General features: G+C 42.1%; 1 protein-coding gene and 1 pseudogene across 1 annotated transcript; one reads left to right on the top strand and one right to left on the bottom strand.

Moving 5' to 3' along the window:
• Nucleotides 1-554: 554 nt before the first annotated feature.
• LOC123168902 (protein argonaute 4B-like) lies at nt 555-5,524 on the top strand (annotated as a pseudogene).
• A 621-nt stretch (nt 5,525-6,145) lies between these two features.
• On the bottom strand, nt 6,146-9,065 carry LOC123168903 (pentatricopeptide repeat-containing protein At2g37320-like). Its single transcript, XM_044586765.1, has 3 exons — nt 8,819-9,065; nt 8,274-8,362; nt 6,146-8,153 (listed from the first exon to the last, which is right to left on the bottom strand). Exon 3 carries the CDS (start codon nt 8,133-8,135, stop codon nt 6,399-6,401), a length of 1,737 nt encoding a protein of 578 aa, XP_044442700.1. The 5' UTR covers nt 8,136-8,153; nt 8,274-8,362; nt 8,819-9,065; the 3' UTR covers nt 6,146-6,398.
• Between the last annotated feature and the right edge of the window lie 4,538 nt (nt 9,066-13,603).

Here is a 13,603-nt window from a genome sequence, read left to right as displayed (position 1 = left end):
TTTTTCCAATTTAGAGGGCTCATCTCCATCTCATTTTTAATTTTCAATGCGCATTAAATATTTGCATGCAAGAATTAAAAAGGAACACAGCAATGCATGTAATGTTCCTACTCATCTAGTGGTCAAGCATGCATGCATTGTAATTAATCTCAATTAATGCATGAGTTTAATTGGGATAGTTTTGTAAAGTACGAGATACATTCCTCCACTCACAAAATGCCTTGGTTGATGAGATTTGAGATTTGAGCCTTGAGCCCTATAAACCGGAAGGGACCTATAAACCGGAAGGGAATCAATTTGCTTCATATATTTAGGGAACTAATTAATCGTGGAGCAGTGCACACAATGTCTGGTTAATTCCCTGCCCAACTAAGAGTACATCCTTGCTGAGCGAATTTCCTTGCTATGCGTTTTCCTTGCAGAAAAGATGGAGTCGCATGCTCAGGGCAGCAAGGGTGATTCCAGCAAGTCACCAATGCCGCACGGTGGCGGGGGTGATGAACCCAGCAAGGGTGATTCCAAGTCACCAATGCCGGGCGATGAACCCAGCAAGGGTGATTCCACCAAGTCACCAATGCCGCACGGCAGCAAGGGCAATGAAACCAGCAAGCCTCAGATGCTTCCCATCAGAAGGCCACCCGAGCCCGTCACAAGGGGGCGGCGCATAACACTGCTCACCAACCACTTCAAAGTCTCCGGGAAGCCAACGCATGAATTCTTTTACCACTACCACGTACGGCAATCCCTCATCCCGACCAGTCCATCACCATCCCACTTCTTGTTCATCTTGATTTCCACGGCCACCTTCTGACACTTGGTTTTGAATTTCCCGTTCGCAGGTGGATCTCAAGTACAAAGACGGTCATCCCGTGAAGGGAGAAGGCATGAGGAGGAAAGTGATGAGGCAGCTCCACGAGACCTATGCCTCTTTTCTTGCAGACAAGCAGTTCGCCTACGATGGCGAGACGGGCCTCTGCACCGCTGGGCCTCTTCCTTTTACCACCAATGTGTTTGATGATGTCGTGGTCGATGCTTCATCCGGAAGGTAAAACACTCGTCTGCTCCATCACCCATTTTATCTCATCTATTCTTGGAACTCATAATCTCCTCTTAGTTGTGGGAATCGTCTTCACATTTAATATAACCTGCAGGATTGCAGCAACGAGCGGGAGCCATGGAGGAGATGGCAGCCCGGGGCCAAGTGACAGCAAGAGAATGAAACCGGCAGTAGACTCCAAAATTTTCAAGGTGGACATAACCTTAGCGGCAAAGGTTCGGATGAACATTTCCTCGCAGGATGCTCTTCGGGTTCTTGACATCATTCTGAGGCAGCACTCTGCAAAACAGTATGTTCTTAAAGTTTATGTAGCACACCTTTTGGATCTTTTATCAAATGTTGCAAACTCTATGATGGCTCTCTGTTAGGTTCTTATTATAACAAACAATTCCATGTTCTTATACTCACTCGGCTTTCTTGCTGGCTGCAGGAATTGCCTTTTAGTCCGACAGTCTTTTTAACGTAAAGATTCCCGTTATGTGGAGTTGGGTGGCAGTGTTCGCGGTTGTCAGGGTTTTTATTCTAGCTTTCGACCCACTCAAAGTGGGCTCTCACTCAATGTTGGTATGTGTATTATCTCGAGGCCTAATTTGCATGAGCTTCCTGGAAAAAAGTTTGTTACAAGATTGAAGGTGGCATATTTGCACATGTGATTGATTATTGAAATTTTTGCAGATTTAACCACCACGATGGTAGTGAGACCCGGGCCTGTAATTGACTTTCTACTCTTCAACCAGGATGTGAAGGACCCTTCCAGAATTGACTGGCGCAAAGTATGTTACAACCTAGTGATTTCTTAATAGATGTTCAGTCCTTCAAGAATCCATCACTAGACTTAACATGTTTACCTGCTCTAACCTTGGTCACCCTTGACATGATTTTAGGCCAAACGGGCACTGAACAAATTAAGGATCGAGACCATTCACACCAAGGCAGAATTTACGATTACTGGATTGTCCGAAAAGAATTGCAATGAGCTGACGTAAGATGTTATTACTCTTGAATTGTTATATGCAAGTTCAGGGCATACGCCTCACGTCCTCTTGTTTCAATAAATTCATTCTTGTTCTAGTTTCCCACAAAAGCAAAAAGATGGCAACACTGTGGATGTAACTGTCTATGATCACTTCATGAATCGTTGGTCTATGAAGATGGAAAAGTCTGCTAATTTGCCCTGTCTAATTGCGGGGAAGGCAAAGCACCCAACATACCTACCGCTGGAGGTCCGTCCCTTTCTCGCTGTTCTTGTTCTGAGTCATTCTTCCCGTGCAAAGTCTCTTGTGTTTTTGGTGCTAATTTCATGTTTGCAACCAGGTTTGCGTCCTACTGCCATTACAAAGGTATAAGAAGTCACTGTCAACGTTGCAAAGGTCAAAGCTGGTGGAGGGATCCAGGCAGAGGCCGGATCAAAGGATGTTGAGCTTGTCTGGTGTATGTTACTCTGATACCATGAATTCAGCTATACTGCAGTAGATATGTTCACAGGGTCTAAAAATATCCAAAATACAATAAATCTCAATTTTATTTACCCAGGCGTTGCGTGCCAATAATTATAATTCTGATCCAATGCTGAGGGAGTGCGGCATCTCGATAGATCCAGAGTTTACTCAAGTCGAGGGTAGAGTCCTTCAAGCACCACAGGTTAGTAGAGCCATACTGCTCTTTTCACTGGATGTATGTCTTTGTTGAACGCCTACTATGCAGGCCCTTTGCTGCTTGCATCTAATTAAATATCGTAATGTGCAGTTAAACTCTGCAGATGGTAGAGAACTTCATACACCTAATGGGAGGTGGAACTTCAATAATGACGTGAGCAACTGAACATACCTCTTGATTGAACTCTACACATGTGCACTGTAAACTCTTTATTGTTGCGTATTGTTATCGATGCGGTAACATTCCCAATTCTGCTCTCCAGAGGTTCATTCAACCCATAAAAGTGAAGATGTGGGGAGTTGTTAATTTGTCTGCACGATGTAATGTTGAAGATCTTGTCAGGCGCCTTATCCAGTCTGGTGCCAAGAAGGGAACTGTGAGTTAACTTTTTTTTGCCTAATCTTGGGCTTTTTCAAAAAATTCTGGTATTGATCAACCAGTTCTATTTGCAGGAAATGGCCGAATGTGGCGTTGTAATTGAGGAGAGGCATCAAATGAGACGGGAGCCTCCGACGAAAAGGGTGGAGGCTATGTTTCAGCAGATTAAAGCAAAGTTAACACGAAAACCAGACTTTCTCTTTCTCCTGTGTGTTCTTCCTGAGAAGAACAGTGACATTTATGGTTTGCTCTGCTACCTCAGCTTTGCAAATAAGCTTTATTATGTCTTAATTTATTATCCAAACCTCAATTTTTCTTATCAGGACCGTGGAAGCGCGAATGCCTTGTGGAGCATGGTATCTTTACACAATGCTTGGTTCCTCCTCCCAATATCAAAGATCAGTACCTCACAAATGTGCTGCTAAAGATAAATGCCAAGGTTCGCAGTGTGATCTATATTTGCATCTTCAATGTACCACACAATTTAGATTTGTTAGCTGAAAAACTGAATGCTTTGCTTTTGTTTTGTTTCGTTTTTGCCAATCAGCTGGGCGGGTTGAATTCATTGCTAAAAAAGGAAACAACCCGTGCTATTCCTCACGTGTCGAGGGTACCAACCATCATCTTTGGTATGGATGTTTCCCATGGTTCACCAGGACGAAACGTGCCATCGGTTGCTGCAGTAAGTTTTGCTTATGTTTACAGTTTCCTACAGTAAGAAAGTCAGGTTTCAGCTGATGGTCCTGGAGAGATTTTACAACCGACAAGTCGCTTACTCACCCAGGTGTTTTTTGGCTTTTACCTAGGTGGTTAGTTCATTGAAGTGGCCAATCATGTCAAAGTACAGAGCGTCTGTGTGCACTCAGTCACCCAGGCTGGAAATGATTGATACCTTGTTTAAGCCAGTTGGAGATGATGATCATGGCCTCATTAAGTGAGTTTCTTATGCTTGGATTTATATAAGTGCAATTTAAACAATTGTAATAGCAATGCTTCCTAATTATAGATATGCTTTTGTTTTGTTGCTCACTGGGACAATAACATTTCAGGGATTCACTAGTTGACTTCCTCAGAAACAACAATGGTCAGAGGCCGGAACAAATTATCATTTTCAGGTCAGTAGTCCTCCCTGAGATAATTGATAGTAGTCTTTGCATTTAAGCAGCATAATTTTTCTGTAGAAATTGGTGGACTATTTATGTCTTGTCCCTTGATGTTAAGAGTGCAAACTGACTCTAATACTCGATGACATCTCTAAGTTTACTTTGGCACCCTGATTTCTAAGGAAACTCTGTTGTCTTGATGTTAGGGATGGTGTTAGTGAGAGCCAGTTCAATCAGGCACTGAACGAGGAGCTAGCTCAGATCATGGAGGTAAACATAAATGATGTCCCATTCCTCATGAGCCAGTTCTGGACAGTAATGTCTTTTTAATTGATACAGGCATGCAAGTTTTTTGGTGGCAAGCATTTTAATGGCAACTGGTTCCCCAAGTTCACATTGATAGTTGCACAGAAGAATCATCACACGAGATTTTTCCTGCAAAATGGACAGAGACCTGATCAAGTGAATAATGTCCCCCCTGGTAACCTACATCTTTTATCTACACACCTACCACAGAACTATTGTTTACTACTTATTTTGAGACACTTATTTTGGGACGGAGGGAGTACAATTTTGTATGGACTAAACAAGCAATTCTTAGGCCTTTTTACACATACATTCTTATCATATTCCTATTTTCCCCTTGTGTAGGTACTGTGGTTGATAGAGGCATCTGCCATCCCAGTAACTATGATTTCTACATGTGTGCTCACGCTGGCATGATTGTATGTTCTCTCTACCTTGCGAGTTGTGATTGTAACTCACTGCGTTGCAAATGCTTACTTGAATCTAAGTCATTCTACATTTGTGTACCAGGGTACTACAAGGCCAACGCACTACCATGTGCTCCACGACGAGATAGGCTTCTCTGCTGATGAGCTGGAGGAGCTCGTGCACTCCCTATCCTATGCGTATGTCCACTAAAGCAGTTAGTTATAACAAAAGATTCAGCTGTTATCTTGCCTCTGATCATCACTGCATCCTTTTGATATTTCAATCCTTGTGAACTCGTTTCAGGTACCAGAGGAGCACCACAGCAATCTCAGTAGGTAAGCATGATTTTCCACTACTTGATTTCGCAACATATATATCAAAAAGGCATGGCTGATCATCTGATTTTCCCTCTCAGTTGCTCCCATATTCTACGCACACCTTGCGGCGGGCCAGGTGGCCAAGTTCACCAGGCTCGATGACATGTCGGAGACGTCGTCCCAGGCTGAGGCTGCCCCGGTGCCGGAGCTGCCTCGTCTGCATCGCAACATAGCGTCATCGATGTTCTTCTGCTGAGTCGCACGGTTTCCCCATCGTCAGTGGTTGGAAGCAACGGAAACTTTCTCAAATGCTACATGGAACCGGTCATGCTGTTCATGCCTGAGCGCTGAAGTATGCTTTTGGTCTTAGCTGCTAGATTTAGTGGGTGTTATCTCAACGAACAATCTTTGATTGCTATCATGGTGCTTTCTGTGAGTTCCTTGCCAACAATAATCTGAACTTTTGATAGTCAAGACCTGAAACTCTGCTCATGTGCAAGGTGCCTACATATTTTGGATGTGAAGTTCATAAATATTGTTGGCAGCATGTCCAACGGTTAATTTTCGGATTCTCAATAAGTGTCTTTATAGTTTTGTGATTATGTACTTTGCTGCCAATTTACTTAAAGGCCCTGGATTTTGACCCCGCTTACAGGTTAGAGGAGATTGTAGTGAAATATACTAACATACGTGAAAAGAACAAGTAAAATATTGAATTACCCATTATTAAATTTGTTTCTTTTACAACCCAAAGGAAAAATCATGCAACTACGGATAATTATTAGAGGATACTAATTAAGCCACAAGTTGCAATCAAGAAGTAATTTCCAGATGTTAAAACTGAAGTTGTGAAGTAATTCGCATTATTCAGATCAGTGCAAAAATAGCAGTAGAGAAAGAAAAAAACGTCAAACCTCATCTAGTCAATCAATCTAACATTTCTCATATTTTGACTCCAATTTACATCAAAGTCCCCGCATGGTCTGTACCAATCACTAGTGAAGCCTAGTTTACAACAAGTGTGTATAAATAAGACTACAATATAATATCAAAAAATTTGAGGTAGGAATCAGATGAATCATATCACAAGTCTCTGAGGTGAGTCGATGGTTTTTCTACAGAATTGATTCTTCTACCTTCATATAGATGAGGCGATCTATGATCTTCCAATATTTATTCAGTGCTCGAACTTACCTTGAAATATTCAGGCTCATCAAACTCAAGACCATCTATCAGCAAATCATCCTTGTATTCCATATGAGAGCGCAAGCAGTCAAGAACAGCCAAGACATGATTTACTTGTTGGCTCTTTGATCTGTCTTCTGCTGTGAAGGTATAAACCTTATTGCCAATTTCTATCCAGCTGCACCCAGTGTTCGTCTTCAGTCCTCTCCCCTTCATCATCATCCTCACTCTGGCCACATCACTCCAGCAATCAATGCTAGCATATAGATTTGCTAGCTGTACATGAGTTGCAGCACAACTTGGCTCCAGCTTAAGACGGTGCTCTGCAGCATGGATGCCAATCGGAATGTTCCCATGCACCCTACAGGCAGCCAGCAGAGAACCCCATATGACTGCATTTGGAGACGTGGACATTGTATGGATCAAATCCCACGCTTCATCGAGCAATCCTGCCCGGCCCAGGAGGTCTACCATACACGAGTAGTGATCTAACTCTGGCTCTATTCCAAGTCTGATCATTGCCTTGAAGCAGTGCCGGCCTTCCTCTACAAGGCATGCATGCCGACATGATGACAGGATGCCAAGGAAGGAGATTGCATCAGGCGCTATGTGCTCCTCCTCCATTTCTTTTAGCAAGCTTAGGCAATGCTCAGCAAGGCCATGCTGTGAATATCCAAATATCATGGAGTTCCAAGAAATCAGGTCCTTGCACGCAATGCTCCCAAATATGGACTGGGCCTCATCTATACTCCCACACTTTGCATACATTGATATCAGTGCATTTGAGACATGCACACACAAATCAAAACCCATTCTGAGTTCTAGACTATGAACACTTTTACCAAGTGCAAGAAGTGCGTGGTTAGTGCACACACTGAAGATAGTGGCAAATGTGATGTCATTAGGCCTGCACGCTGACTGCCTCATCAGCTGAAACACCTGGAGGCAAGGCTCAACCTTATTATCCTGCGCATAACCAGAAATGAGTGCTGTCCACGACACGGTATTTTTAACTGGCATGTTCTGAAAAACCTGACAAGCATTCTCCAGTTGATAACATCTTGCATATAAGCTGATTAGAGAGGTGCCAGAAAGGACTGACAATTCATAACCAACTTTCACCAGTAGAGCATGGAGCTGGACACCTCCCCTAATGGATTGCTTAACAGCACAAAAGCTCATGGCAGATGCTAAAATAGATATATCCGCACTCATTCCCCTCCTATGCAGCTCCACAAGTAGCATAAACTTGTTTACCTTTGCGAGCTTATTCATGGAAGGACAAGCAGAGATATCATGAGAATCAACGGTATTGGGTAAAATTTGCTCTGTATTATTGCTTGAGCCAGAAAACTGCACTTTTCCATTGCGCATAACATGATTTTCTGGCTGAACTCCCAAGATGTCATGCATACAGTCGTTGATAAGGCGGCGGTGAGATGAACCTTCCTCCTTGCCATTATATGCCTTCCTTGGCACGAGGTGCATGACTCTCAATGCGTCATGGATGCCACGACCCCCTTGCTTTCTTGATCTCTCGGGTGGTAAGTGAGTGCCAAAATTCGCCACGCACAGACGAATCGGTGAGAACGATGGTAAACGTTTGCTGAAACGGTACCAGAGGAGATGGCTGTGCTTGTGCATGGCCGAAGTTGTCCATGGGCAAACCCAACGACACGCACAGCAAGTCGTGCAAAGCCTCCGTTTGGAAAGGCCTAGCAGCATGAACAGCTAAATCCACACCTGGTGAAGGGAAACAGAGGCATTGAGTTAGTTATGTTTATCATGAAGGAAGATTTACTGATCCACTGGTCTCTTCTGCTTTATGCATTATCATAAGCAGATTGTGGCTGCAATACTCACCCTGCACCGCCTCTTCCAGCATCCTTGAATACGAACATCAAGTTAAGGAGATTTTGACTGGACGCCGAGCTTGGATGCCAATAATTTAACTGTCCCACAGCAACAGAGAAGGCATAGTTAGTAATACTAGCGCAGAAGACGATTTTGTAGAGAAGCTCTTTTATATTGAATCAATCGACCGAAAGCAGACTACAATTCAGACCTATTGGCACGCACACATACATGATTTTGTACTGAGAAGGGGCAGATGCCTAACGGTCCAACAGAATAGACCAAATATGACAAAACTACAAGTAACAATACAGGTGTAGAAAAGAGTACCAAATCAATGGCTTGCTTCATCTTATATTTGATAGTTTGTACAACAATTGATAAGAAAATGTTGAAATAGTTGTGCGCAATCACGCACGCTTAACAAAATCTGTATGCCTACTAATTAACTGCAGCACCAAAGCATGATTCATACAGGACACTGGACATATACACACGCACATGACACAAAATGTCAAAAGCCACCGCCGGCTGCAGGCTGCCTGAAAACTCACCTAAACCGAGATGGACCAAAGCGTGTAGCGCGGCGGCCGGGGACCGCAGGAGCAGCGCCGGCGCGGGCCACGGTAGGGGGCGAGCCGGGAGCAGGAGAGCTGCGGCGGTGCCGGCGCGGGAGCGGGAGCGGGAGCGGGAGCAGCACGCGGCAGCGCCGGCGCACGAGGCAGGAGCAGGCGAGCGGCGGCGGCGGCGGCGGCTTTTCCGGTGCGTGCGTGCCTTCGCTTGTGGCTGCGCGCGCGGTTGGGTTGGGCCGTTGGGGGAGAACTGCAAAATAGCACTATGTCTTGGGCCTTCACGGTTGCTGTCTGCTAGGGCTATCTCTCGCCCGCTGCGACATGTACTCTTTTCCTCTGTGTTTTTGTTTTTTACTCTGTTTTCTTCAGTTTTTCTTTGTTTTATTAGGGTTCCTGTTGTTTTTCTTTTTTTTCTTCAGTTTTTTGGTTCCTTTCTTCGCTTTTCACCGGTTTTCTTTGATTATTTTCTCTTTATTTTTATAACGTTTTCAATGTCTACATTTTTCATACATATTATACATTTTTTGTATACATCATAAACATTTTTTATACATGTTTAATATTTTTTTAAAACATATAATTAACATTTTATCAAATATATGTTTTATTTCTTTTTTGTCAGGCATAGTGTACATTTTTGGTATACATACAAAACATTTTCATACACGTTTAACATTTTTCACATACATGATTAATTTTTCTTAAACAGATCTTTTCGAATACGTGTTAAAAAATTCAAATAAACATTGGAACTTATTTAATGATACGAAACATTATTTTAAACTAGGAACATCTTTTTACATTGTATATTTGTTTTTAAAATCACATATTTTTGAAACTTGTGACATTTATTTAAATTTAAATTTATATGTTTTGAATGGTGAGTAGCATTATTTTTCAGTTACACAGACTTCTTTACATTGTACAAAGATTGTTTACAATGTCACAGTACATTTGTTTTGAAATGAATGAGCATTTTTAAAATGTTACACCGTTTTTATGAATGCTATCAACATTTTATAAAATTATTCTTACATTGTATACATTTTTTAAAGGAGTTTTTAGTGGCATATCAGATCACACTCTTGAAATGAATGAGCATTTTTAAAATGTTACACTAATCAACTGCAGGAACCGAAGTCTGCTTTCGCTACAAAAGCAGTGGTAACTTGAATCTCATCAGTCCAAGGAACTGAAGCCTGTTTTTGTAAGACAGACCAACCTTGTCAGTCGTCGCCTGTTCATCTTCCTGATGCTCTGCATGGTGTGGTGTCCGTCGTGCTTGTAGTTTTGCACATCATATCAACAAACTTGCCCTGACTTGTTTCTCAAAGAGACCAACTCAGCAGTTGCAGTGCGAGTATCTTCAACGAAGAATCCGACACTCAGATCCCGGCAGTAATCTTCACAGCTACCCTTTTGGTGTGTTCAAGGAACAATCTTGATCTTCGGGAGAAACATCTATCTGGAAAATTGCTCCGCCAGTACCGGTCACCAGTTCCAGCATCAAGTCAGGTAGCCTCCTCCATAGCAATTCTCCATTTCCTGTTCCACAAGCTCATGCAGACTGCCAAAAGCACGAAGGACTCGCCCTCCTTACGGATATTGCTCCTGTTTTCTTCAGCAGTTTTGTAAGGTTCAGAGGACAGATGATTCAGGAAACATGCAGAGCCTCTGCTAGAGCTTATCCTGGGTGCTCCTCCGGGTCAAGAGTTCTGTGCGGGTCTGCTCGTACTGCTCCTCCGTGACCGTGTCCATGCCCATGTCGCATCCTTGGCAGCACATACCACCGCCAGGAGGTTAAGGACCTACTCCCTCCGTTCCAAAATAGATGACTCAACTTTATACTAACTTTAGTAAAAAAAGTTAGTACAAAGTTGGGTCATCTATTTTGGAATGGAGGGAGTATCATTTATGGTATCAAGTGGATGAGAATTACATACTTACAAAGTGATAGGATAAGCTCGTGTTACGGAAGTGACAGGTACAGTACCTTGTGTGTGCAGAGTGCACCCCGTCTTGCTCTCGAGTCGTTCAATTCAGCATAGTAAATCAATTAACGGTCTCAGGTTCTCAGCAACCAGAGGCGAGAGGAGGGCAGCTGGCATCATACATTAGAACAAGTCTGCAGTAAATAGAAGACTTGAATGTGAACATTTTTTACTAATGTTTTTCACACCTACGAGCATTAAAAACTGACAAGAGTACTATTAAAATGTACTCCCTCTGTAAACTAATAGAAGATTGTTTAGATCACTACTGATCTAAACGATCTTTTATTAGTTTACAGAGGGAGTACACCAGAAAAAAGAAAGTAACCCAGAATTAAGACCAGCTAGGAAATTAAAATCTACTGGCCTCCTTTTCCACCAGCTGCAGTAGAACTCAGTGTCTAGAACACAGAGGAGGCCATTCCAATTTCCAACCCAACAGTTCCTGCAGCTCGTGGAGTCATAGGTTCTCTTACTGCTACAACTCATTGGAATCAATGCTTGGAATTATTTTCTTCAGCAGGCTGAATGATGATGCGGGCATGTTACATTCTGCTGTGAACTGCAGTAGCTCGTTCTCTAGAACAGCAAAAGCCTGCCATGAAAAGCATCAGAAAATACCAATAGCACTTGTTGATCCATGATTTGCCGGACGAATATTTATATCTTCAAAGGCCAAACAAAGAATGCATTAGTACTAGTACCGCACAGACTAAATTTCAATACCAAGATTGTCGGGTCAAACAAACTACCAGATAAAAGAGCATAATCACAGCATTGCCACAACTCCAAAAGCTCTAGACAACAACAGAAGGATTCAACCAGTCCAGAAAAGATAATTTGAGCCAACCTTGATGCAGTGGTGGACCCGGAAACAATTCCGGCCCACAATGTTAGCAGGGAAAAGAGGATCATCGATGTGAATTGGATCAATGCTGCAAAATCAACTATATGGAAAATTACCATAGGCGGAAGGTGACAGAAAGAAACAATGTATTACTGACATCGACTTTTATTACTTGTGCCCTCTTTCTCGGTTCAATTAAATTCCTCTTTGGATGGAAATACGCTTATGGTGTGGATCAAACACATTCCTGTCATCCAGAATGTTTGAAAGCAGTTAGAGGTCAGATGCACCAATATATTGCTAATTTAGCTATCCCAAAAGAGAAACCATACACAAGGGTCCTATAGTCATTCTAGCATACTTTACACGCTTTTTCCACATCAGGCACTCATCTTTTCTCTTGTGTTTTAAACAATAAAGTGTTCATACATACTCACTTACCCAAAAAAAATACAGGAAATCCATCAAAAGGCTACCTAGATTCTGCCAAATACAAAACAGCAAAAATGTAGCATTAGTGGCAATTTAGAATAAAAATATGAACTTGCTAAGAAGAGGGGCAAGGGATAAATTTTTATTTTTCCATTGCTGCAACTGAAGTTTGAAACTCAAAGCTGGCCAAATATCTACATACATGTGAGCTGGTCATTAAAATAGAATATATTATACAGAAACAAATATCTCACAGAAACAAGATACGGTAATTAAGGAAAAAAGTGTAGATTCCAACTGAGCTATGCTATTCAAGATGTGCAACTTACTTGGTTAATAGGACGACCAAGATGATGTTCATGCTGAAGAAAACAAGTGGTTAACAACACCTGCAAAGGATATTAAAAGATGAAGTTCTTTTTGCAGGTCATCTCAAGAGTTAATGTCATCAATTAATATAATATGCTAACATGAAAAGATCAGGCGGTAAGCATCAACTATGTTATCCAAAGATGAAAATATATAAGAAAATAAGTTAGCTCGGAATCGTGCTTGTAATGCTGTTAGACATACATTACCACCAACAACAACAACAACAACAAAGCCTTTAGTCCCAAACAAGTTGGGGTATGCTAGAGGTGAAAACCATAAGATCTCGTGACCAACTCATGGTTTTGTCACATGGATGAAAAGCTTCCACGCACCCCTGACCATGGCTAGTTCTTTGGTGATACTCCAGTCCTTCAGATCTCTCTTTACGGACTCCTCCCATGTCAAATTCGGTCTACCCCGGCCTCTTTTGACATTATCAACACGTTTTAGCCGTCCGCTATGCATTGGAGCTTCTGGAGGTTTGCGCTGAATATGCCCAAATCATCTCAGACGATGTTGGACAGGCTTCTCTTCAATCGGTGTTACCCCAACTCTATCTCGTATATCATCATTCCGGACTTGGTCCTTCCTTGTGTGGCCACACATACATCTCAACATGCGCATCTCCGCCACACCTAAATGTTGAACATGTCGCCTTTTAGTCGGCCAACACTCAGCGCCATACAACATTGTAGGTCGATAAGGGCTCAAAGCTGACCCCTAGTGTTGAATGCAACATACTAAACAAATCCAAAACCCTACAAATGTTGCCTTCCAGCTTCTCTTTTTCTTTAGCCAAACCATCACCATGACAACATTAAAAATCAGAAATCACACAAGAACTATCATTATTTCATCCTTAGGATAATTTAAGGTGACATGTATATAAGCATCAAGGAGAAATATTACTACTTTTTAATGGGAAATCATTAGTGCTTTCAAGCATGTGACAACTGACAAGAACCAAGAGCAATGATGATAATTCATACTGTGTATGATTGACATGATGCCACTTAAGTATGGCAATAAATTTATGTATAAATCATATAAGATCATTCTTCACACACAAATTATTACAATACTGAACTGCAATCTTACATGGAGCGGATACGTAAGGCAATAATC

The sequence above is a fragment of the Triticum aestivum genome, chromosome 7D, assembly GCF_018294505.1.
Source record: "Triticum aestivum cultivar Chinese Spring chromosome 7D, IWGSC CS RefSeq v2.1, whole genome shotgun sequence".
Lineage (NCBI taxonomy): Eukaryota > Viridiplantae > Streptophyta > Magnoliopsida > Poales > Poaceae > Triticum > Triticum aestivum.
This window is presented reverse-complemented; position numbering and strand designations above follow the sequence as displayed.

What these genes read in the sequence shown, in the direction of transcription:
- LOC123168903 (XM_044586765.1), bottom strand. Translation starts at nt 8,135, where the DNA reads ATGCTGCTAGGCCTTTCCAAACGGAGGCTTTGCACGACTTGCTGTGCG.